This window comes from Rana temporaria, chromosome 4, assembly GCF_905171775.1.
Source record: "Rana temporaria chromosome 4, aRanTem1.1, whole genome shotgun sequence".
NCBI lineage: Eukaryota > Metazoa > Chordata > Amphibia > Anura > Ranidae > Rana > Rana temporaria.
This window is the reverse complement of record NC_053492.1, coordinates 453911070-453938663: the sequence shown is the minus strand read 5'-3', so window position 1 is coordinate 453938663 and position 27594 is coordinate 453911070. Positions and strand designations below refer to the sequence as shown.

At 44.0% G+C, this 27594-nt stretch overlaps 1 protein-coding gene across 1 annotated transcript in view; it reads right to left on the bottom strand.

The window, feature by feature from the left end:
• The window catches only part of STON1 (stonin 1), a 105625-nt gene extending 80697 nt beyond the window's left edge, over nt 1-24928 (bottom strand). Inside the window, 1 exon segment of the mRNA XM_040351594.1 lies at nt 24646-24928. Coding sequence (XP_040207528.1) covers nt 24646-24754 — 109 coding nt within the window. The 5' untranslated portion in view covers nt 24755-24928.
• Between the last annotated feature and the right edge of the window lie 2666 nt (nt 24929-27594).

Below are 27594 nucleotides of genomic sequence, written 5' to 3'. Positions count from 1 at the left end.
AGTGATTTTAAATGACTTTTTATCCTTCAGAAATGACACTTTGTGCAGGGACAGTTCTAAGCACGGGAAACAAGCGCTGCTTTACAGGCATACTATACACACTCCCCCTAGGTACGAAATGTAAAGGAATATTTCACTTTTATTGTTTCACTTTAAGCATTATTAAAATCACTGCTCCCGAAAAAACTGCAATTTTTTTAAACTTTTTTTTGCATTGATACATGTCCCCTGGGGCAGGACCCAGGTCCCAAAACACTTTTTATGACAATAACTTGCACATAAGCCTTTAAAATTAGCACTTTAGATTTTTCCCATAGACTTTTCCAGGGTGTTCTGCGGCTTTTCGAATTTGCTGCGAACACCCCAAATAGTTCGCTGTTCGGCGAACAGGCAATGTTCGAGTCAAACATGAGTTCGACTCGAACTCGAAGCTCATCCCTACCAGAGAGGCAGTGATCTGCCTATGTAAACAAGGTAGATTGCCGTTTTGACAGGGATAAACACAGGGGGCCGGATTCAGATACATTGGTGTATCTATCCGTGTGGCGTAACGTATCTCAGATACGTTACACCGCCGTAAATTAGGGCGCAAGTTCTGTATTCAGAAAGAACTTGCGCCCTTAGTTACGGTGGCGTAACGTCTGTGGTCCGGCGTAAGCCCGCCTAATTCAAATGGGGATGATGTGGGCGTGTTTTATTTAAATTCACTGTGACCCCATGTATTTGACGTATTTTACGAACGGCGCATGCCGTGAGAAAATCCCAGTGCGCATGCTCGAAATTACGCCGCGATGCTTTAGACGTGAACGTAACTTACGTACAGCCCTATTCGCGAATGACTTGCGCAAATGACGTAAAATTTTCAAAACTCAACGCGGGAACGACATCCATACTTAACATAGAATACCCCTCATATAGCAGGGGTAACTTTACGACGGAAAACGCCTAGCGTAAATGACGTAAAAAAATGCGCCGGGCGGACGTAGGTTTCTGAATCGGCGTATCTACCTAATTAGCATATTCATTGCGTAAATATACGGAAGCACCACCTAGCGGCCAGCGTAAATATGCAGCCTAAGATACGACGGTGTAAGACACTTACGCCGGTCAGATCTTAGGGAAATTCTGGCGTATCTAGCTTTCTGAATACAGAAAGAAGACACACCGGCGCTTCGTAGCACTTACGCGGCGTATCAATAGATACGCCGGCGTAAAGGCTATCTGAATCCGGGCTAGGGATCTTGTGTTCCTACTAAGCAGGAACACAGATCTCTGTGTTCATCCAGTCAGTCCATCCACCACACAGTTAGAAAGCACCCCCTAGGCACACATGTAACACTTTCTCGCCCCTGGTGTTAACACCTTCCCTGCTAGTGTCATCCAAAGTACAGTAACAGTGCATATTTTTAGCACTGATCACTGTAATAATGTCACTGGTTTCTAAAAAAGTGTCAGTTAGGCCTCGTATAGACGGACGGACTGTCCGCTGAAAACGGTCCGCCGGACCTTTTTCAGCGGACATGTCTGCCCGGAGATTTCTGTCTGATGGTTGTACACACCATCAGACAGAAATGCGCGCGTACATGATACGCGGTGATGAGGCCGCGCCAATGACACGGAGACGTGCGCGGCCCTGGAAGTTCAATGCTTCCACGCATGCGTCGAAGTGATTCGACGCATGCGAGGGATGGCAGCCGATCGGACATGTACGGTGAGTCTGTACAGACGACCGAACATGTCCGACGGACAGGCTTCCAGCGGACATGTTTCTTAGCATGCTAAGAAACATTTGTCCGCTGCAAAACGGTCGGCTGGACAAATGTCCGCTGGAAACCTGTCCGGTCGGCCGTACACACGACCGAACATGTCTGCTGAAACTGGTCCGCGGACCAGTTTCAGCAGACATGTTCGGTCGTGTGTACGGGGCCTTAGGTGTTTGCGATCTGTCCTCCGCAATGTTGCAGTCCTGCTAAAAATCGCTCATCGCCGCCATTATTAGTTAAATAAATAAATAAATAAAAATGCCATAAAAATATCCTATAGTTTGTAGACGCGATAACTCTTGCGCAAACCAATCAATATACGTTTATGGGAAATTTTTTAACCAAAAATATGCAGCAGAATACATATTGGCTTAAATTGATGAAGAAATTAGATTTTTTTTATATTTTTTTTAAATTGGATATTTTTTATAGCAGAAAGTGATCAAATACAACCGAAAGAAAGCTCTATTTGTGGGGGGGGGGGGGACATCAATTTTATTTGGGTACAGCGTCAGTTAAAATACTGCAGTGCCATATTTGCAAAAAATTACCTGGACTTTAGGGGGGTAAAACCTTCCGGGCTGAAGTGGTTAAAGCTGAACTGAAAATCGTCCTTTTGGGATTTTTTATTAGTTCTGTACCAGAGAAAATGGTCACCTGGCCATATACTCAGGGGATGATTTACTAAAACTGGAGAGTGCAAAATCTAGTGCAGCTGTGCATGATAGCCAATCAGCTTTTAACTTCTGCAAGGTAGACAGACAGAATAGTGTAATGATTCTGTTAAAAAACGAGTAAATACCTATTAAATTAATTCATCTATATCACCTCCGGCGTTCTAGTTTCTGTTCTCTCATTCACTTCCTGGTTTGCATTGTTCGTTCATGTAAGAACTACATATCCAAGTATGCATTGTAGAGACGTAGAGAGCGTCCTGCCACACAGATGTAGTTCCCAGGAGGGGGTGAGCACGTTACTGACCACCGCAGTAAAGCCTCCCTTCATGGTGGTCAGTAAAATCAGACAAGCAGGAAGTGAACAGAACAGAGAAGAAATAAAGCAACCTCTGAGCAAAAACAAACAATGAGGAAGTGAAAAGAGTAATGTCTGCAGGTTAAGGATGCTTATTATGAAAAAAAAAATATTTTCTTTACAACCCCTTTAAAGGGGTTGTAAAGGAAAAAAGTTTTTTTCCTAAATATCTTCCTTTACCTTAGTGCAGTCCTCCTTCACTTACCTCATCCTTCCATTTTGCTTTTAAATGTCCTTATTTCTTCTGAGAAATCCTCACTTCCTGTTCTTCTGTCTGTAACTCCACACAGTAATGCAAGACTTTCTCCCTGGTGTGGAGAAAGCCTCTTGAGGGGGGAGAGGGTGTGATGGATTAGGGTAAAATTACCATTTTATGTTAAGTCTAATTTTAGTTATTAGAACCACAGCAATGTTTTCCCTTTTTATATTCTTTTAATTTCTTTTTATATCTTTTTGTGTAGTTATATTGTTTTTTATATTCATTATATGCATGTATGAAATATATGTATCACAATAAGTGTTTATTTTCCTTAAAGAGTTTATATCAGGAATGATATATGATGGTTTTTAAAGTTACGACTGCAAAATGAAGGACAAAAGAGAGCTGTTTGTTCAGATGCCATTTCTTTCCCTCATGTTTCAAACGTGTTTAACCCTTCCCCCCTCTTCCTGTCTTCATCTCACTGGAGGAAGTTATGTCCCTGACCAGAGAACTGTTTTCCAAATAAGGACTTTCATTCCTTGCCCTTTGCTCCTGGACTTTAGCAATGCGTGCCATGTGCTACAGACGTTACGTTACAAGGAGGGGAAGGGTCAGTGGGTGTGGGTGTATAATGTGAACCAATCAAATGCATGTATTTGTGATTCTATGCTTTTAATAAAAGGAAGCTGTGTGGGCCATAGCCCTTCTCTTGCTGGTGAATGCTGAAAGAGGTGAGATGTGATCTTTTTTGTCTCACCATATTAATTTAATGCAAACAGCAGAATGGGTTAGCCCTGAGGTTGTATCAGGGCCTCATCCTCATCAGGGGCGAGCAGGCAAGTCAGGACACTCTCTACTTTGCAGGTGGAGAAAGGAGCTGTGTGTTAGTGGGCGTCCTGACACTCCTGCTCGCACCCTCCCCCCTCAAGAGGCGTTCTCCACACCAGGGAGAAAGCCTTGCATTACTGTGTGGAGTTACAGACAGAAGAACAGGAAGTGAGGATTTCTCAGAAGAAATAAAGACATTTAAAAGCAAAATGGAAGGATGAGGTAAGTGAAGGAGGACTGCACTAAGGTAAAGGAAGCCATTTAGGGGGAAAAAAATGTACCTTTACAACCCCTTATATTATATCTTGGCCAGGAAGTTATATTATCTGATATCTAATTTCTTATTCTATTCAGAGAACTTTCTACTACCATTTTTTTTTTTTTTTTTGTATAAAGTTAAAATAAATACACAAAAGCCTTGAAAATAATAACCACAGCATCAGTTAATGCGGCTCCCCGTAAATCTAGATCTAAGCCCACAACTGGAACAATTGTATTCAATATTTCAGTGGGAATTAATAGGTTTGTGTGAGTTCTGAGCCTAGAAGAGCACATTCTGCTGTCAATGATAATAGTTTCTGAAGCTAAACTTCAGCCTTGAGCTATTAAAAAACAGTGGCAGACATAAAGTATTGAACATTTTACCGGATTACGTATGTCTGGAGACTATTCAACTAATAGCACAGCATTTGAAAATAAAGAAGAGAAGTGATGGAGTTTTTTTCTGGGAGCCTGACTACACAATGAGGGTATGAAATTAGCTGGCTAGCGGCAAAAGCTGTTAAGCCCGCTGCAGCGACGTCACTAATGTACTAGATGCTTAGGAAATGCATTATTAACCGATAATGAGCACATGAGATATCTAAGACAGTATCTGAGCTTCAGGAGCTGGAGTAAGACTGTGCTCTGTATCTCAAGAAAGTAATATGCGTCAGCTCATAGCGGAATTCATCTTTTTGCTAAGCTGCCTATACTAAGCTGAGATCAGTTTGGGTGTCGCTGCAGGTTCAAGTCGCCATCGCTCGTTTAAAGCCCAAATTCTGACAAAAACAAGTTTTCTTATGTGTTGTGCCTGCACTGCACAGGTTAACTGTCAGTGACGGCCTGTCCATAGAGGGCGCTCGGGCGCCGCCTCCCCTATCCGTGCGTCCATTGCCCTGATCTACAGATCAGGGCACTGGACTATGGATTCCAATGTGGTATGTGTTTTTTTTTAAGCACCTGATCAGAGCCAGAGGCTCTAATAAGCTTCAAAAAAGGGTGGGCTCGGAGCACAGAGCATTGAGCTCCGAGTCCTCCCAGTTGTGTGATAATAGCAAATACATGTAGCGCTACCCCCTCAGGAGCTGCTGGTTGTTGTTGGGATCGGCATAATAAGTTACCTCAGTGTTGTCTAGGGGTGTATTTGATGAGCAGAGTAGTGAGCAAAATAACTCTCCCATTCCCACTAACTTTAGCGCAGTGCCCATACTGAAAGTAAGGGGGCGCTGCATACATTTTTGCTATTTTCACACTAAAGTTCCTTCCTGCCAATCAGGAGGCAGGTCGTGAGATCTCTTTCCCGATTGGCCAAGGCGTCAGGCAATCTTATTGGATGCCTAGCGCTTAGGCAGAAGAGAGAGGAGACACGCGGCAGAGGAAACAGCTGGGGGAGTGGACACCGGAGTCGCTGCCTACACCCCCGCCGTTTGATGGGCACAGTGGCGGCAATTGATGGGCACAATGGCAGAAATCGATGGGCACAGTGGCAGTGTTTGATGGGCACAGTGGTGGCAATTGATGGGTACAGTAGCTGCGTTTGAGGGTACAGTGGCAACAATTTATGGGCACAGTGGCTGGAAAAAGAGAGAGACCCCCCAGATGGGACTTTAAAGGCCAAACTACAGTATAGGTATAAAAAATATATGTTTATTCGGACAAAGTGGACCTGTTGACATTGGCACAGAATGCACATAGAGCACCTAAGTACATAAAAACATAAAAAGCATATTCCATAGCCATATGGAATCACCAAAAAATATTAAGGCGTATGCCGAGTGGCAAAAAGAAAAAAACATAACACAATACAATACACAACAAAAAACTGTAACATCAAATACACTCTTCAAATGGTAGATAATGCCCGACGCGTTTCTGGTTCTTATCAAACCATCATCACGGGCTTCAGGAGTGGGTTTTAAGTGAGATTTGGCATTCGCTGATAAGGTAGGTGTAGGTCTCCCCAATGTTGTTCATGTGCATAGATTAAATGCACGAGAAGGTAAATAGTGGTAGCTTCGCATGGAACACTCCCAGAAGAATATATGGAGCTAGGGTAAGGTCCAAGCCCTGCTGATTGGTATACAGACAGGTGGTTGTCCAGATGCCCATGGAAATCCTAGGACACAATTTCTGTGTAGGTCAAAGTAGACCTGGGAGGTTGTGAGGATCGCTCAAGGCGTTATCCCCAATGTGTGGATGGGTGCCAGTATGAGCACAGTGGCTGCGTTTGATGGGCACAGTGGCTGCATTTGATGGGCACAGTGGCTGCGTTTGATGGGCACAGTGGCTGCAATTGATGGGCACAATGGCAGCAATTGGTGGGCACAGTGGCAGCGTTTGATGGGCACAGTGGTGGCAATTGATGGGTACAGTAGCTGCGTTTAAAGGCACAGTGGCAGCAATTTATGAATTTATGGGTACAGTGGCTGCGTTTGATGGGCACAGTGGCTGCAATTGATGTTTTTCTTTTCAGTTTGAAAAAAAAGAAATTTAAGCACCAGCCACCACTGATTCTAAGCCTTTTTGTACATAGCAGAATTCACCTAGAGGAGAGGCATCCCCTGCAAAGCTGAAAAGGCAAAGTGCCTGAGCCGATACAGTGCACAAGACCTCTTCCCCATGACTTCCCTGTTCTTCATTCATTACATGACAAAACACAAGAGATGAGCAATGAAGGGTCCCTGTGCCCTCTACAGCGGTGCAAGAGGCTACCTTGCTTGTGTCTGCAGGACTAGCTGACTGCATGACTCCGCACGGCCTGGTATTCTATTGTATTAATAATGTAAGACAGAAAAACGGGAGGGGGGATAGCAGTTGGTAAAAAGGAGTACCTGGTCCCAAACTGGCACTGAGGGCCATTCATTTTTAACTATGCCACCGGTCATGGTGCGACTGCTTTCCATCTTAACGCTCAAAATCAAAAAGTACGCCTTGTTATCCTAACAGCGCGCAATGAATAACTTGCTGTTGTTGTTAAATACTAAAGCTTGAAGGCAATTCGGGTTCATTGTAATGAGAACCGGAGAAGCAAAGGTACTGTGCAAGTACGATTTGCTTTACTAATCCATTTAGAGTTCATTTATAACACAGAAACATTGTCCAATTATTTTGCCCCTGCTGCATACCGCTCCTCTCAAAATGGTGCCATGTTAATTAGCTATAAAATGACTTCAGCTCTATGAGGACATTTTGTGGAATCAGTAGGAGTGAGACAAGCAAAGTTTCCATGGTGTTTTGTAGCGTAATTAATGTATCACTGCCTTTGTTTCCCCAGGTACAGCACACAGAAAAGCAGAGAAATGCTTTCAAATCCCACACAAAACAAACGCTTATTAGATCCGATTTTGTTCAAACCACAAAACGAATTAGATGTGTCTGCTCAGGTGGCCAAACAACGACACATAAATAGACATAAGAGGCTCTTCTTATACATTATAGAACTATTGGGGAAATTTAGAGGTCCTTAGTGGTCACACATGTAAGATCTACATTGTTGAGTACTTTATAAGGAGAAATTTGCCTGTTAACCCAAAAACCCAAAGAGTGAATTGTGCCAATAGATGACGCTTGTAGACTAGGGATGGGTAAACAGTTCGGCCCGAGCATGAGTTCGGGCCAAACATTTGCCTTTTCAGCCATTTGCCGAACAACCGACTTTGCAGGATGTTCGCCCCAACGTACACCCTGCAATACACTGAGCACTACACAGTGCATTCTGTGCCCCGATTGGGCAAAGCTTTGCCCAATCGGGGCGCAGTGTAAGCTGGTTGTTAAAGAGGGGTCGGGAAGCCGGCCGCAGCTTCCTTAACAACCGATGAGTCATCAGACGCTTACCCCGACTTGTTCATTCCCCGACTTAGTTGGGTAGGTGGTACACTTTGGTGCGGGTGGGTCAGCCACGCCCTGTGACCTTTGACCTCTGGGAACCCGACCTCTGGGGGAGGCCCCTGTTCCAATTCCTGAGTCCTAGCCATATTCTTCAATGGGAAACCCAAACCCTGACCCTCACCCTAACTAATCAATTTGTTTCCCCGCTAACAGCTAAATAAAAAGAAAAAGTGTTGGTAAAAAAAATAAAGAAAAAAATGTCATGTGCTCGCCCCAGTCCATACCAGACTCTTCTGGTCTGGCATGGATTTGGAGGGGAACTTCAAATAGAGGTTCCAATCAATCATTTCATCATTTAATACTTTTGATTCTGGGAATTCTATAACCCCCTCTACCCCATCCAAGTTTAGTCCCTCAATAAAATAAGAAAACCAAAGCTGATAGACGGGGGCACCGCTACACTGTTATGGGATAGAAGCAGTGGAGAGCAATTACATGGGGTAGTTGGAAACAATGACTGGGTAGGTTCCCCAGTGCACCATCTAAAATGTTTGGGCACCTGCATCACACTGGCCCCAACTGTAGTAATGACTGAATGTTAATTGCACTTGGACCACCATGGTAAAGATGCCTCTGTAGAAAGTGTGTAGTGCTCTTATTTAGGCCTCGGGCCTGCGAAGAAATCCAACATGTGACTGTACTGACAACCAGGGGGGACATGCTAGGGCTTTACAACCTGAACACTAGAGGGGTCCTTCTACAGTGGTGCCACCCAAAAAGGAAGTCCACAGATGGATCCATACCGTGAAGGTGTTGAGAAGTAGCACCATTATGCTTACGAAAGTAAAGTTAATTAATCCAACTAAGGGGCTTATTTCAAGTTCAAATGGTGTAAACTAGGTACAATAAATAATAAGATGTCCAAAACACGGGTAAGTTGTGTAACATTTTATAGTTGGTTCTACATCCTAAATGATAACCTCAATGTTCCGGTTTCCTCTGAGAAGTTTCAGCTTACAGGACAAACTTTCTTTCCTACAATTCTTCTTACAGGGAGATTTATTACATCCCGTATGAACAGGAAACAAAGTGTTTAATTAGAAAGATTCATATGGATTTCCTGCAAGATAGAATAATAGACACAAGCCAAGCTAAAGTATGCAGAAAATAGACAACTTTTTGTTGCTGGCTATCTAAACCTATAGGAAATACAAGAGTTGGAAAGACTTAGTAGGCGAACTTCTTAGGAGAGCCAGTCAATCAGCAACTGTGTCTGAAACCTGGTTCTCGCCCACAGCAGAGATCATGTGATGAGTGCTTTGGCATTTTGTCACCTGGTTGACTCTATAGGAAGCCTAGAGAACCAATTTGTAGGTAAGAAAAGTATTTTTTGTGTTTCTTTTTACTATTTATGAATTTAGGGTGGCAAGATGTTGTGGGGGGTATAATTTTAGACCAGGTCCCTTTTAAAGCAAACTTTCACTTAAAAGCGAAAGTGCCAATCACCTTCCTCTTCCCCTATCCCGCAACCTCTAACAGATTTGGCTTAAAGGGGGGTGATTAAACAGAAACTGAGCCTAGTCCCTACACATATGACAAATCCCTTGTACCCACAAAATACTGTATATACTCGTATAAACCGACCCGAATATAAGCCGAGGCACCTAATTTTACCACAAAAAATGGGAAAACGTATTGACTCGAGAATAAGCCTAGGGTGTCCATGTGCATGCCTCACTGTGTCCATGTGCATTCCTCACTGTGCCCATGCCTCACCGTGTCCATGCCTCACCGTGTCCATGCCTCACCGTGCCCATGCCTCACCGTGCCCATGCCTCACTGTGCCCATGCCTCACTGTGCCCATGCCTCACTGTGTCCATGACTAGACTTACATTTAACATGGGAGTATATAGAACCTACGGCCAGCCAGTACCGGATCCTCAAAGTTACCGGAGAAATTACCGTTTAACATGGGAGTCTATGGAAGGGGTGCCCAACTTTGAAAAATCGGTGCTCCCCGGCCGTAGGTCCCCCGGACAACAAACTTTGCACACTTGTAGAGGAAGAGTGGGGCTATATGTGTGCCAAGTGAGCCGGTACCGGGTCCCCAAAGTCCAGAAAATCAGGCACAAAAAGGTGACTCGAGTATAAGCCGAGGGGGGCATTTTCAGCACAAAATAATGTGCTGAAAAACTCGGCTTATACACGAGTATATACGGTACTCCTAATTACTGTGCCACAAGTGACAGTCTCACAAACATGCATAAACCTCAGGACAAGGGATCATTTTAGAAAATTAAAACTTTAATTTACATATGCTTGTCTGCTCACAAAAATATATAATGTTGTCTTACTCAGCCTACCTTAAAGTAGAACTTTATTAAAGCCAGAAATGTTTGAGATAATGAACACTTTGGTCAGGGCTATGTAATGTACAGTATATGTATATCTAGTGCAGGAATTAGGAGTAAAGTTGCCCATAGAGTAATTTTTTAAATTAAATTAGATAAAAAAAAAAGGGGTCCAAGCTCACAACAGCACCCGTAGTTCTGGCTATGATGGGGCCCCCCTGCAACTGTGGCCCCTGTGGTGCCCATGCATTAAGATGGCCCTGCATGGGGTCAAATACAAATGTTCAGGTTTCCAAGTTTGCACACTGTTGCCATTAAGAATACACCCTCCTTGTTTGATTTTTTTAGTTAATTTTTTGGGGTGAAGAATGCAGCAGGAGGTGCTGGAAGAAGCAACCATGGCCGGGAACTCATAGAACTCCCAACAGAAAGGAACAGATTGATGAACTATGGCAGGGAGATGTCACTGCTAATGTTGGGTACACATGATCGGAATTTCCGACAACAAAAGTTTGATGTAAGCTTTTGGTCGGAAATTCCGACCATGTGTAGGCCCCATGGGACTTTTTCTATTGGAATTTCCGACAGCAAACATTTGAGAGCTGGTTCTCAAATTTTCCAATGGGAAAAGTTCTTTTTCGGAAATTCCAATCGTCTGTATGCAATTCCAACGCGCAAAAAAACATGTGTGCTTGGAATCAATTCGACACATGCTCGGAATCGTTGAACTTTTCTCGGCTCGTTGTAGTGTTGTATGTCACAGCTTTCTTGAAGGTCAGAATTTTGTGTGACGAAGGGAGCTGCGGTGGCTCAACGCGATTGGCACTGCGCTGACAAGCCATTCACCTCTGCAGCTAGGGGTTCGGATCCCGGTCTCGGCTACATGTGAATTGAGTTTGGTGGTCTCAGCCCGGCTCCCGGTGGGTGTGCTATGCGAGGTAAGCCTGCGCTTAGTATGCCCACCCCCCTCCCACAAAAAACACCACACTTACACGCACTCGAAATTGGGTTAACATGCACGCACTTTGACCACGCGGTCTCTAAAAAGAGAGGTGAAGGACTAACAGGGCTGGTTGAGCGGGCTAGATCCTCTTACTCCCTTATAGGGAGTCCCTCTGCCCCGTTGGGCTTCAAAGCGGAGCAGGTCGGGTGGGCTATGTGGGAGGACCCCCTTACGCTCCCGCCATTGCCACCCGGGGCATGGAGAAAGGTGGCAGAATGCCTCTGGGGGAGGCCTCCCAACTCCTGCAGTCCGGCGCCTCTCTCGAGTACACGCACAAAATACAAAAAAAAAAAAAAGAATACACCCTCATTCTTTGATTTTTTTAATTCATTTTTTGGGGTGAAGAATGCAGCAGGAGGTGCTGGAAGAAGCAACCATGGCTGGGAACTCATAGAACTCCCAACAGAAAGGAACAGATTGATGAACTATGGCAGGGCTAATACCGCGTACACATGATCGGAATTTCCGACAACAAAAGTTTGATGTAAGCTTTTGGTCGGAAATTCCGACCATGTGTAGGCCCCATCGGACTTTTTCTATCGGAATTTCAAACAGCAAACATTTAAGAGCTGGTTCTCAAATTTTCCAACAGGAAAGGTTCTTTTTTCGGAAATTCCAATCGTCTGTATGCAATTCCAACGCGCAAAAAAACATGTGTGCTTGGAATCAATTCGACACATGCTCGGAATCGTTGAACTTCATTTTTCTCTGCTCGTTGTAGTGTTGTATGTCACCGCTTTCTTGAAGGTCAGAATTTTGTGTGACAAAGGGAGCTGCGGTGGCTCAACGCGATTGGCACTGCGCTGACAAGCCATTCACCTCTGCAGCTAGGGGTTCGGATCCCGGTCTCGGCTACATGTGAATTGAGTTTGGTGGTCTCACCCCCGCTCCCGGTGGGTGTGCTATGCGAGGTAAGCCTGCGCTTAGTACGCCCACCCCCCTCCCACAAAAACCACCACACTTACACGCACTCGAAATTGGGTTAACATGCACGCACTTTGACCACGCGGTCTCTAAAAAGAGAGGCGAAGGACTAACAGGGCTGGTTGAGCGGGCTAGATCCTCTCACTCCCTTATAGGGAGTCCCTCTGCCCCGTTGGGCTTCAAAGCGGAGCAGGTCGGGCGGGCTATGTGGGAGGACCCCCTCACACACCCGCCATTGCCACCCGGGGCATGGAGAAAGGTGGCAGATTGCCTCTGGGGGAGGCCTGCCTACTCCCAACCCCTGCAGTCCGGCTCCTCTCTCGAGTACACGCACAAAATACACTTGTAAAAAGAAAAAGAAAAATTTGTGTGACCGTGTGTATGCAACACAAGTTTGAGACAAAATTCCATCTGAGAAAAATCCACTGGTTTTCTTGTTGAAATTTCCGATCGTGTGTACGCGGCATAAGAGTTTCCAAAACATATTAGAAGCCAGAAGCTGACTCAGTCCACCAGACTCAACCTATATCTAAAAATATCACTTTTGGGTGGACTGACCCTTTAATAACAAGATGCAAACAGCAACTAACAGTCTCTCTTCGTCAGCACATTCCTCTTTCTCTGGAAGAGAGAAGAAAAACTATTGTGGGAACATTTCAATAATTTGGTGTATGATGAATTCTGAGCCAAGTTACGCAAGAAGATCAGACCAGTTCCAAAAGTCCTGCTGGCCTTCTATCTTATTATCATTTATTAAGATATCTTTTTTTAGATGAAAAAATCGTAAAGTAACACGACTAGTAACAGAATTGGCTGAAACTTTGCACACTGGAAATGTTTCCAAAAATAGCAAAACAGCGCTGAGAAATGAGGGCAGGGATACTAATTTGCATTCCACTTACAAGAGACGTGGAAGGGAAGTTGTTTAGGCAGTGTAGTGCAGAACACTATGTTCAGCGCCGTAGTTCTAAGACACAGAACACGTTTTTGAACTTCCAAAGCAGCATTTCTCTTATCGTATGAATTTTCTTAAACGTGTCACTATGAATGAAGGGCTATAACCACAAAGAAGACACGTTTTTATCTCTATAAACAAGGGTTCTCCAAACTTTCGAAACAAAGGGTCAGTTAACTGTCCATCAGACCTGTGGTCAGTAGGGGGGGGGGGGAATAGTGCCCCATCGCTGGTGTCAGTCAGAGGACTAGTACTCCATTGTTTTTTTTTTCAAAAAACAAAGTAAGAAGACACACTATATTACCAAGGGCCAGATTCTCAAAAGAGATACGACAGCGTATCTCCAGATACGCCGTCGTATCTCTGAGTCTGGGCGGTCGTATCTATGCGCCTGATTCTTAGAATCAGTTACACATAGACTTCTATTAGATCCGACCGGCGTAAGTCTGTTACGCCGTTGGATCTTAACTGCATATTTACGCTGGCCGCTAGAGGCGTGTACACTGATTTACGCCTAGAAATATGTAAATCAGCTAGATACGCGAATTCACGAACGTACGCCCGGCTGACACAGTACAGATACGCCGTTTAGGCTTTTCCCGGCGTAAAGTTACCCCTGCTATATGGTGGCGTACATGCGGCGTACCAATGTGAAGTATGGACGTCGTTTTGTTTTTTTTGGCCTTTTTACATACGAGGTATTAGCAGTGACATCTCCCTGGCATAGTTCATCAATCTGTTCCTTTCTGTTGGGAGTTCTATGAGATCCCGGCCATGGTTGCTTCTTCCAGCACCTCCTGCTGCATTCTTCACCCCCCAAAAAAAATAAAAAAAAAATGGAAAAAAAAAAAGTATGGACGTCGTTCCCGCGTCAAATTTTGAATATTTTACGTCGTTTGCTTAAGTCGTCCGTAATAGGGGCTGGACGTCATTTACGTCGAAAAACGTGGAAAACAATACGTCATTGCGGTGTACTTTGGAGCAATGCACACTGGGATATTCCACGGACGGTGCATGCGCCGTTCGTGAAAAACGTCAATCACGTCGGGTCACAAGTTATTTACATAAAACACGCCCCCCTGTTCCAAATTTGAATTAGGCAGACTTACGCCGGCCCATTTACGCTACGCCGCCGCAACTTACGGAGCAAGTGCTTTGAGAATACAGCACTTGCCTGTCTAAGTTGCGGAGGCGTAACGTAAATCGGATACGTTACGCCCGCGCAAAGATACGCCGATCTACGAGAATCTGGCCCTATATTACCAGAAGTATTGGGACACCTTTACACACACATAAACGGTAATGGCATCCCAGTCTTAAAGCGGAGGTTCACCCTAAAACAATTATATACCGTTACATCCAGCATACTGCTGACATGTACAGTATGCTGGTATTTTTTTTTTTCCGCTTTACATACCTTCTTATTAGTTCTTTTCACCCGTCTTCCGGGTTCTCACTGCCCCAGGGAGTAGGCATTCCTATGAAGATGCGTAGATGATTGACGTGCGGGTAAGGCGCGTCACGCGTTCCGAAAATAGACGAACTAGGACTCGGCTTTATACGGAGCCTGCGCAGTCAGCTCTACACGGCAGGCGCAGGCGCCGTATAGCGCGGAGTCCTTGTTCGTCTATTTTTGGAATGCATGACGCGTCTTACCCGCACGTCAATCATCTACGCCTCTTCATAGGAACGCCTACTCCCCGCGGGAGTGAGAACTCGGAGCCGGGTGAAAAGAACTATAAGACAGTAAGTACAGCGAAAAAAAAAAATACCAGCATACTGTAGATGTCAGCAGTATGCTGGATCTAATGGTATATAGATGATTTTTAGGGTGAACCTCCGCTTTAAGCTGGATACACACTTTACAATTTTCAGTGGATTTTTTCCTTCAGATTTACCAAAACCATATAATATGAGGTCAAACCTTAAAGCGGTGGTTCCCCCTAAAACACATTTCTAACAATAGATTCGTAAGACCCATTACACTGCGGGTAGGCTGTTTTTTTTTTTTTTTTTTGGTACATACCGAGATCTCGGCGTCTCGTCCCTTGGCGGTGGGCGTTCCTATTTGATTGACGTTCCTCGGACGGGCGAATACGTGACGTCACGACTTTCCGACAGAAGCCGAACGTCATTGCGCATGCGCCGTATAGAGTCGGCTCTATACGGCACCTGCGCAGCGACGTTCGGCTTCTTTCGAGAGGGTACTTAAGGCACAGACGCCATTCTGGCGGGGTCTTTCGATCCTGACCTGATGGCCCTCCTGGCCTCAAGGATGTGTTAGCAGTTTTTCCGGTCTCGGGGCCTGCTGGCCCGAGGCTCCGTTACTGAGAGTAGGCCCAAGAGTTTCTGGGGCCTACTGGTCCAAGGGTGTTCCTGTGCTGTCTTGCCTGGTGGAAGAAGCCGAACAATTGGGGACTCAATTGGAGGACGCATCCTGGTCAATTTACCTCACAGTGCTGCCGGCTGGCTGAAAGATCCTGGTACTGTGTAGCTGTGTCTTTGGAACTTTGCAAAGTGTGTGTGTGGCTACACAGTCCTGTGGAAGAGGACTGTGCAACGACTCGACTGCACTCATCAAGTCTGTGGCAGAGGCTTTTGAACAAGCTTCACACCGGCTGCTAGGTCAATGAGAGAGGCCTATCCGGTGGTTGGTGAATCCAGTGTGGAAACGGTTTGTCCATTGGATCCAAGAACGTACCCGTGATCCGCAAAGCAAGGTACCTAATTCTCCCCTAACCCTCCATCCCTCCGTCTGAGTTTGTTTAACCACTTAACGCCCGCCGCATGCCTATTTACGTCCACAGAATGGCACGTACAGGCAGATGGGCGTATATATACGTCCCCGCCTTCTAGCGGGTGGGGGGTCCGATCGGGACCCCCTCCGCTGCGCGCGGCGGGTGGATTCCCGCGGGGAGCGATCCGGGACGACGGCGCGGCTATTCGTTTATAGCCGCCCCGTCGCGATCGCTCCCCGGAGCTGAAGAACGGGGAGAGCCATATGTAAACGCGGCTTCCCCGTGCTTCACTGTGGCGGCTGCATCGATCGAGTGATCCCTTTTATAGGGAGACTCGATCGATGACGTCAGTCCTACAGCCACACCCCCCTACAGTTGTAAACACACACTAGGTGAACCCTAACTCCTACAGCGCCCCCTGTGGTTAACTCCCAAACTGCAACTATCATTTTCACAATAAACAATGCAATTTAAATGCATTTTTTGCTGTGAAAAAATGTGCCAAAATTGTCCGAAGTGTCCGCCATAATGTCGCAGTCACAAAAAAAAACGCTGATCGCCGCCAATAGTAGTAAAAAATAAATAATTAATAAAAATGCAAAAAAACTATCCCCTATTTTGTAAACACTATAAATTTTGCGCAAACCAATCGATAAACACTTATTGCGATTTTTTTTACCAAAAATAGGTAGAAGAATACGTATCGGCCTAAACTGAGGAATTTTTTTTTTTATTTTATATATGTTTTTGGGGGATATTAATTATAGCAAAAAGTAAATAATATTGCATTTTTTTCAAAATTGTCGCTCTATTTTTGTTTATAGCGCAAAAAATAAAAACCGCAGAGGTGATCAAATACCACCAAAAGAAAGCTCTATTTGTGGGGAAAAAAGGACGCCAATTTTGTTTGGGAGCCACGTCGCACGACCGCGCAATTGTCTGTTAAAGCGACACAGTGCCGAATCGCAAAACCTGGCCTGGGCATTTAGCAACAAAATGGTCCGGGGCTTAAGTGGTTAATAAAACCTTGGAAGAACAGAGACTAAGACCCCTTTCACACTGGGGAGTTTTTCAGGCGGTACAGCGCTAAAAATAGCGCTGCTATACCGCCTGAAAAACTCCTTCACTGCAGACTCAATGTGAAAGCCCGAGGGCTTTCACACTGAGGCGATGCGCTGGCGGGAGACAAAAAAATCTCCTATCAGCAGCATCTTTGGAGCGGTGAGAGGAGCTCCTTCACCGCTCCTTCCCATTGAAAACAATGGTAAACCGCGGCAATACCGCCCGCAATGTGCCTCTGCAGAGGCGCATTGCGGGCGGTATTAACCCTTTATCGGCCGCTAGCGGGGGTTAATACCGCACCGCTAGCTGCCGATTCCCGCGGCAATCCCTATTTTTAGCGGCGATATACCGCCAACGTGGCTCCAGGTCCAATGTGAAAGGGGCCTTAGTGTTGGTGCAGACATTTGTGAATAACTCTTCAAGAAGGACCCCTAAGACGAACGTGGTGAACCGTGAGGTAACAGCAGGCCCAAAATATAATCCAGCAGATCCTATGGGGGTAGTGCTACATATGCAATCAGGTAGGCCCTGGCACTACATGGTTTTGGTAAGTCTAAAGGAAATCTGACAACAAAAGTTGTATAGTGTGTATGGGGTCTAAGTCTGTAGGGTTCAATATTGAGTTGCCCACCCTTTGCAGCTATAACAGCTTGAACTCTTCTGGGAAGGCCGTCCACAAGGTTTAGGAGTGTCTATGGGAATGTTTGACCATTCTTCCAGAAGCGCATTTGTGAGGTCAGGTAATTGTTAACAGGAAAGGAAAGCACTTTTATCCCCGAAGAGAGATACAGAGTCTCTTCGGCCATGAAAGGCTACCTGCTAACAATTATAAGTTGAGTTCAACTTTATTTAAATAAGGCAATACTAAAAAGTTGATTTCTAATTGGTTGCCACTGGGTGTCTCAACGTTGCACATTGCTCTGTGGTAAACAGACGCTACCATGTTAATTAACAGATACATACATCCCCCATTCATTTCTGAAGAACGCTAATCTCATTACAGCTCCAAGATTATTAATTACCAGACAATCAATAAAGTGATTACTGGAATAAACCAACCAGCATCAACACTGTAAAATGTCTGTCCATAGAGCAAACCTGTGCTTTTGCTTCAATGCACCGTTCCTTAGTCCCCCTCCCCCACTAGAAAATACCCAGAATCCCGAAGCTTGGCTCTCACTCATCTACCTCTCATGTGACCAACGCAGAGCTTTCTTCCTTTGCTCCTGGTGACTGAAGTGTGAAGGAAAGCCGGGACATTAAAGCAAACCTGTTGCCTTGTGGAAAAGTGGGAAAGACTGCGCTAGAACCCAAAATGAAAGAAAAGCTGCTAGCACTCAAACAAACAAAGTCTGGCATAAATGGTGGATAATTAGTGCAGCGCTAATAATTAACAATATAAAACGTGCGTACTAAAACTAGCACAATGTGAATTGTGAAGTATAAACAAATATATAAATAATATGAACTGGCAAAAAAAGTTCAGAGAAGCGAGTGAGCTTCAAATAGCAATATAAGAAAAGTCCATGTGAAGAAAAGCGCAATGAAAGGAAAATCTTCCCATTGGTTGTCTCGGAAAGGAAAACAAGTTGTCTGCCAATTATCAACCAAACCTGTTGCCTTGACTTGAATGAGCAAAGCAAAAGTTCTCTTAAAGGGGTTGTGTATGAAAAATAATATACAGATTGCTCTGGGTTATCACTATGACCAGAGATATGTGTTTCACTCATCACTGTCCAGTTGTCATTGTTCACGCAACTCTCCTATCATAGGTGTGCGCAGCCTATTGCATTAGGGTGTGCACCCCAAAGCTCTAACACATGTATATATACACAGTGGGGCAGATTCACAAAGATCTGCACCTGCGCAGCGTATCTGAGATACGCTACGCCGCCATAACTTACCTGGCTTTGGTTTGAATCCTGAAAGAATTTGCGCCGTAAGTTACGGCGGCGTAGTGTATCTCTCGTGGCGTAAGGGCGCGGAATTCAAATGCGGCGAGTAGGGGGCGTGTTTCATTTAAATGAAGCGTGTCCCCGCGCCGAACGAACTGCGCATGCCCCGTCCGTCAAAACTCCCAGGGTGCATTGCTCCAAATGACGTCGCAAGGACGTCATTGGTTTTGACGTGAACGTAAATGGCGTCCAGCCCCATTCACGGACGACTTACGTAAACAAAATAGAAATTTTCAAATTCAACGCGGGAACGACGGCCATACGTAACATTGCGTACGCCACCAGATAGCAGTTTTAACTATACGCCGAAAAAAGCCGTACGTTCGTGGATCGTTGAAAATAGCTAATTTGCATACTCGACGCGGATTACGACGGGAACGCCACCCAGCGGACGCGGAAGAATTGCATCTAAGATCCGAAGGCGTACGAAGACGTACGCCTGTCGGATCTAACCCAGATGCCGTTGTATCTTGTTTTGAGGATTCAAAACAAAGATATGACGCAGGAATTTTGAAAGTACGCCAGCGTATCGCTAGATACGCCAGCGTACTTTCTTTGTGGATCTGCCCCAGTGGGTATAGAAAAGAATCGCATTTTGTTGCTTTGCAGCCTGAAATGAAGGCAGACAGTTTTATCCAGATATATTTACTCAGAGCAACTTATAACATCTTATAATATGAAAGGTAAAAGGATCACCCCTTTCCTAAAAAATTACTTGTAAACTCAATCTCAATAGCGCACAAAGCCATTTGACTTTTAACTGTGCTCAGATATGGTCATTTTGATTAGCTCAGCATGAAAAGAGCTTTCCTAGAGCATTTTCATCCCTGGTTGGGCAACTGAAGAAAACACTCAACTATTGGTGGCACTGCACTGTCACCAGGATTACGTCGTGGACAAGCACAAGTCAGGAGTTGGATACATAAATAATGTAAAGGCTTTATCAATGCCTAGAAGCATAGTGAAGTATATTATTAGGAAGTGGAAGGTATTTGGTACAACACAGATCTTCACTGGATCAGGACGTCACTGCAAACTGGATGAAAGAGCTGGGAGGAAACTGTTCAGAGAAGCTACCAAGAGGCCTACAGCACCTCTGACGTAGTTGCAGGAATTTATGACTGAGTGGTCATTGTGTGCAAGTGACAACAATATCACAAACGTGGCTTGTATGGGGGGGTGTTGCAAAAAAAAAAAAAGCCACTCCTCAAGAAAGTCCACATGCAGTCGCCACTGAGCTTTGCCAAAATGCACCGTGAAGATTCTGAGGTCACATGGAAAAAAAGGTGTCAGATGAGACTAAAATATAATTTTCTGGCATTAACACCAAACTAGGGGCCAAATCCACAAAAGGGATATGCAGGCGGAACTGCTGTTCAGCCTGCGTATCTCTGTTACTAACTTTGGAAACGATCCTCAAAAGGATTTTTCCAAAGTTAGGCAGAAGATCTGACATCTGTAATAGACTTACACTGTCGGATCTTAGGATGCAGTACCGCATCCGCCGCTGGGGGCATTTCGAGTCGAAATGCCGCCTAGCGTATGCAAATGAGTACTTAAGCAGATCCACAAAGCTTTTAAGCTTTGTGTTTTCTGCATAAGTTACGATTTGCACGCGTAAAATTAGGGCTGGTTTTACAATGTGTAAAGTTAGCACACCATGTAAAACCAGACCTTTTTTTCGATCGCCGCGATTTTTTTTTAAATTTGAATTTTTTTTCCCGGCGCGTAAATTTTTTTTCACCCGTCGCAACTTTATTGTCCCGTCGCAATCCACAAAGCCCGGCGTAAATTACGTTCGCGTGCTGCACGTCGGGAAAAATGACGTCACACGCATGCGCAGTACGTCCGGCGCGGGAGCGCGCCTAATTTAAATGGGAATCGCCCATTTAAACTAGGAACGCCTTACAATGGACGGAGTTAAGTTGCGATGCCGCAATTTTCCGGGTAAGTGCTTTGAGGATCGGTACTTAACTTCGGAAAATTGCGGCAGTGTACCTTAACTTTGAAAAGTTAAGTTAGGCTGCATGTCTGTGGATTTGGCCCTATATGTCTGGCAGAAAACCAATACAGCTCACCATCCAAAAAAACACCATTCCTACAGTAAAGCATGGAGGTGGTAATATCCTGGTATGGGGGGTGTTTCTCTGCAGCAGGGACTTGAGCACTTGTCAGGATAGAAGGAAAGATGGATGGGGCAAAATATCATCAAATTCTTGAGGAAAATCTGCTGCCCAGGGCCGCCATCAGGGGGGTACAGGCAGTACACCTGTAAGAGGTGTATAATTATATATATATAATTTTTCTTTTTTTTTTATAAAAAAAATAAAATAAAAAAAGAGGGGGTTGCCATCCGGGACCTCCAGGGGCCCGGATGGCAACCCCCTCTTTTTTTATTTTATTTTTTTTATAAAAAAAAAAGAAAAATTATATATATATATATATATATATATATATATATATATATATATATATATATATATATATATATATATATATATATATATATATATATATATATATTAAAGGGCTCAGAGGGCCCCATGTGGCACCCCCCCCTTTTTTTTGTTATTGTTTTATAAAAAAAAAATATATATTTTTTTTTTATTTATTTATATATGTATAATTATTATTATTATTATTATTATTATTATTATTTTTTTATATATATTTTTTTTTATTAAAGGGCTCAGAGGTCCCCAGGGCCCCATGTGGCAACCCCCCCTTTTTTATTTATTTTTTATAAATGTTTATTTTTTAATTTTTGTTTATATATTTTTTTGTATTAAAGGGCCAAGAGGTTTATTTTTTATTTTTTTACTCAATTTGCGGCAGCCCCCCCCCGCTTCTCAATTTCAGGCGGCAGAACCACCCCCCCCCCTCGGTTCTCGGCTCCAGGGGGCCCATCCCTGAAGCTGTGTAAGGGGCCCTGCCTCTGCCAGAAAGTTGTCAACGGGAAGAAGGTTTACCTTCCAACATGACAATGACCCAAAGTACACAACAACAATGACCACACAGTGGTTGAAGAAGGAAAAGGTGAATGTCCTTGTGTGGCCCAGTCAGAGGCCAGACTTAAACCCCATTGAAAATCTGTGAAATGACTTGAAGACTGCAGTCCACAAATGGTCACCATCAAATTTAACTGAACTTGAGCAGTTCTGCACAGAAGAGTGGGCAAATATTGTCTAGATGTGCAACGTTAGTAGAGACAAATCCCAACAGACAAAAGGGCCGTAATTAAAGCAAAAGGGGGTTTAACAAAATACTGACATAAGGGGGTGATCCTTTTTTCAACTCAGTGATTATGATTGAGCCACCCATTGTCCTCTATGGGGAGGTGGGTGTCAGCGTCCACTGACACCTGTCTAGCATCTGATCTGACAAGAATTGATGAAAACAGACTTATACGTTCACCATCCGTCCAGCGGGTCAGCTTGGGTTACAATCGGATGGAAACGGACATGCAGTCCGTTTCCATCCAACCACCCAATCGAGAAGAGCGGGCTTCATCCTTGTCCGTTCTGCCTAAGGAGGCGGACAGGACCTGTCATTCGCCTGCTCAGCGAGGATCATTGGAGAGATCCCCCGCTGAGCAGGCAGACTCCACTCAGACAGATCCACCCCCTGTGTAAGGGGCCTAAGAAATAAATGTAAACAAACATTTTAAAATGTATTACCACATGGACAGTTTTAGTAGGGCATTGGGCGCGTCAGTAGGGCACAGGTTGGTGTCAGTAGGATGGCGGGTGGTGACAGTCAGTAAAGCAGTGGACGTTGTCAGTAGGGCAGTAAGCTTTGTCAGTAGGCAGAGGACAATGTCAGTAGTCTTTTATTTATTTATTTTTACAATTCTTTTTAAAGAATTGTTCACAATATTGTTTTTTATTTTATTTTTTTTATTTTTTTTAGGGAAGGCTTTGGTGAAATACAGGTATCAGGGGTCTAAACAGATCCCTGATGTCTCACTTTTAAAACAGAGAAATGGACTGAGGACACAGATTTCCCAATTCCTTTCTCTGTAGTCTCAGCTGCACGTGGTAGATTCACAAAAGGAGATATGACGTTGTGTCTCCAGATACGCCGTCGTATCTCTGAGTGCGGGCAGTTGTATCTATGCGCCTGATTCATAGAATCAGTTACGCATAGATTTCTATTAGATCCGACCGGCGTAAGTCTCTTACGCCGTCGGATCTTAACTGCATATTTACGCTGGCCGCTAGGGGCGTGTATGCTGATTTACGCCTAGAAATATGTGAATCAGCTAGATACGCGAATTCACGAACGTACGCCCGGCCGACGCAGTACAGTTACGCCGTTTACGTTAGGCTTTTCCCGGCGTAAAGTTACCCCTGCTATATGAGGCTTATATGCGGCGTACCAATGTTAAGTATGGACGTCGTTCCCACGTCGAATTTTGAAATATTTACGTCGTTTGCGTAAGTCGTCCGTGAATGGGTCTGGACGTCATTTCCGTTCACATCTAAACCAATACGTTCTTGCGGCGTACTTTGGAGCAATGCACACTTGGAAATTCCACGGACGGCGCATGCGCCGTTCGTGAAAAACGTCAATCACGTCAGGTCATGTTAATTTACATAACACACGCCCACCTCTTCACAATTTGAATTAGGCGGGCTTACGCCGGCCTATTTACGCTAGGCCGCCGCAACTTTCATTTGAGAATACGGCACTTGCCTGTAACAGTTGCGGAGGCGTAACGTAAATAGGATACGTTACGCCCGCACAAAGATACACCATTCTACGCGAATCTACCCCTGAATCTATGGGAAGTATTCTGACAGCCGCATTTTTGTTTTGTTTTTTCGTTCAACCCACTGGTTATACGATTACTAATTTACGGGCTGCCTTACTGGCCAGATCCCTGGGTGAAAAAAAAAAAAGCAAACTACGGCTAATTAAGGAAACTAAAGAAAGCAAACCAAGCAAACTAATGCGACATCACATCTAAAAACTGCAAAATAACAACATTTGTGTTCTGGGGTTTAATACCATTTTAAATTGGTTACATCTCCGCCTGTGTTTTATTTCTTACTAGACTTGGAAAGAATCTTTGCTATGCACAGTTAAAAAAATAAAATAAACACAGAATAACCGTAAAACCACAACTAATACAAGGGAATCCTTGTAGCCTAAGCAAAACAACAACTCCATAATTCATTGGGAAAAAAAAGAAATAAATAAAAAATTTGCAAACATCAGATTAACTTTATATATATCTATATAGATATATATCTATATATATATATATATATATATATATATAGATATATATATATATAGATATATATATATATATATATATATATATATATATATATATATATATATATATATATATATATATATATATATATATATAAAGAAGAGGAAAGAAAATAATTAAACGGCATTACTAAAACAAATAAATAAAATAAGCAAATAAATAAATAAAAATATCATATAAATAAAATAAATATATAATAAATATATCAAATAAAAAAAATTGTATATGATATATATATATATATATATATATATATATATATATATATATATATATATATATATATATATATATATATAATTTCTATGCCTATAATTATCCGCCTTTCTTTGGAAGTATGTTTTTTATGCATGAATGCAAAGAAAATAAAACTTTAGGCATTTAACAAATCTGAACATTATGAGCATCTGTTATAAACAAGGCTCTGAGAAGAAAAAAAAAAGTGGTTGAGAACTTACACAAGCATTTAATCTGCATGCACTCCAGTCTTCCAGTAAAAATGTTCAGCCCCGTGGATACTGAAGTTCTCCAGCTGTGACCGTGAATCACACAACAGCAGAGCTTCATAAAATGGCAGGAGGAACATGAGTTTTATCAGAAAGCTAAATCAGCCATAAAGGCTGTACCAGTGGGAAGGTCATCTCAGGGCTTTGGGCTATAAAGTACTGCCAAGCTTTGTGTGGAGCTTCGCATAACCCAATATGCATGGATTAATACACCCCCCTCGTTTGTGAGCCATCAATGCTCCCGGTAGACGCACACTTCATTAAATCTCTCCGCTCTCCAGTCCTTCATATTTATAGTGTTTTCAGTAGCGCACAATACGATACCCACAAAATTGAGATAACTCCTACCTCAGGTTGTTCGCGGCCTGAATTATTATAGCTTTTTTTCTTGGAAGATACATAGTTAGTCTGGTTGAAAAAAGACACAGGGGCAGATTCTCGTAGATCGCCGCATCTCTGCGGCGGCGTAACGTATCTCATTTACGTTACGCCGCCGCAAGTTTTACGGGCAAGTGCTTGATTCACAAAGCACTTGCCTATAAAGTTACGTTGGCGTAGCGTAAATCCCCCGGCGCAAGCCCGCCTAATTAGGGGGCATATCGCATTTAAATTAGGCGCCGAACCTAATGCACATGCGCCGTCCCTAAAATTTCCCGACGTGCATTGCGCTAAATGACGTCGCAAGGACGCCATTGGTTTCGACGAGAACGTAAATGGCGTCCAGCCCTATTCACGGACGACTTACGCAAACGACGTAAATTTTCAAATTTCGACGCGGGAACGACGGCCATACTTAACATTGACTGCGCCTCATATACCCAGGGGCAACTTTACGCGTCGCAAATCTAACGTAAACGTCGTAACTTCACTGCGCCGACCGCGCGTACGTTCGGGAATTCGCGTATTTTGCTAATTTGCATACTCGACGGGGAAAACGACGTCGGTGACACCTAGCGGCAAAAAAATAATTGCATTTAAGATCCGATAGCATAAGAGCCTTACGCCTGTCGGATCTAATGCTTATCTATGCGTAACTGATTCTATGAATCAGGCGCATAGATACGACGGCCGGACTCAGAGATACGACGGCGTATCAGGAGATACGACGGCCGGACTCAGAGATACGACGGCGTATCAGGAGATACGCCGGCGTATCTCTTTTGAGAATCCGGGCCACAAAGTCTAGTTCAACCAATAAAAAGGGGAAAACAAAACAATTTTTATTTTTTTTGCAATCCTATATATACAATCCTATACCCTCAGTCGATCCAGAGGAAGGCAAACAAAAAAAAAAAACAGCAAAGTATGATGCAATTTGCTCCATTAGGGGGGAAAAATTCCTTCCTGATCCTACGAGAGGCAATTGGATATTTCCTGCATCAACTTTACTATAAATGTTAGTATCCAGTTGTATTATGTACATTTAGGAAATAATCCAGGCCTTTTTCAAAGCAATCTACTGAGCTGATGTCAGGGCTGGGCTTTTAGCAGCTCTCTTCTCTGTGCTCAGCTGTTGGATCATTGTCAGCACTTAGGGTCCTTTCACACCAGCGGACCGTTCGTCCGTTCATTACAAGTCTGTTAACGGACTTGTAATGAATCCCTATGGGAACGCGTCCGTTAGCGGATGGAGCATCCGCTAGCGTCTGCGTCCGTCGGGATCTGCTTTTCCGAACGGAAGAAACCCTATTTTTCTTCCGTTCGGCGGAACGGACCGGATGCAGACGGACAGACGGTCCGTCTGCATCCGATCCCCCATAGGGGACAGCGGAGCAGAGACAGGACAGGGCATCCCCGCTGAGCTTTGGCGGACACACGGAGCGGACCCAGAAATGGTCCGCTCCGTGTGAAAGAGCCCTTATTGATTCCTCAGCGGCTCACCTGGTTATCATTATCTGCCTGTCAGTTCTAACTACAGCCACCCCCTCCTAGCTATTTAAACTGCCTTGTTCATTCCTTTCCTGCCTTTGCCTGGTCAACATATCTGCACTTTCTCTGCTGTGTTCCTGTGAAAGACTTTGCCCGTGTGACGTCCCTTCTGGTTCCCGTTCCTGTTTTTCTGCCTCCGACTACGCTGATCTCTGGTTTCCGGATTACTGGCTTGTCTGACTACCCGCTTTGGCTTCCTATCACATTAAAAGGTGTGATTTTTTCTGTCTCAGTCTGATTCATGGTTCCTGACAGATGGCCAGAACCATCTCTGCAGGGAGTCTATTCCACATTTTCACAGCTCTTACTGTGAAGAAACCTTTCCGTGTTTGGAGATTAAATCTCTTTTCCTCTAGACGTAAATAGTGTCCCCTTGTCCTCTGTGATGACCTTAAAGTGAATAACTCAACACCAAGTTCACTATACAGACCACTTATGTATTTGTACATGTTGATCATATTTATTCGGTTCCTCTAATCTTTCCTCACAGCTGAGCTCCTCCATGCCTCTTATCAGTTTGGTTGCTCTTCTCTGCACTTTCTCCAGTTGCCAGATATCTTTTTTGAGAACTGGTTCCCAAAACTGAACTGCATATTCCAGATGAGGTCTACTATTGATTTGTACAGGGGCAAAATTATATCTCTCTCTGGAGTCCATACCTCTCTTAATACAAGAAAGGATTTTGCTCGCTTTGGAAACTGCAGCTTGGCAATGCATGCTATTATTAAGCTTATGATCTACCAGAACACCCAGATCCTTCTCTCCCATTGATTCCCTCAGTTGTACTTCCCCTAGTATGTATGATGCATATGATGCATGCATTTTCTTAGCCCCCAAGTGTATAACTTTACATTTATCAACATTAAACCTCATTTGCCACAGTCGCCCAATTAGACAGAGCATTGTGGTCGGCTTGTAAGTTGTCAATATCCTGTAAGGAAGTTATTTCACTGCATAGCTTGTATTGAAAGT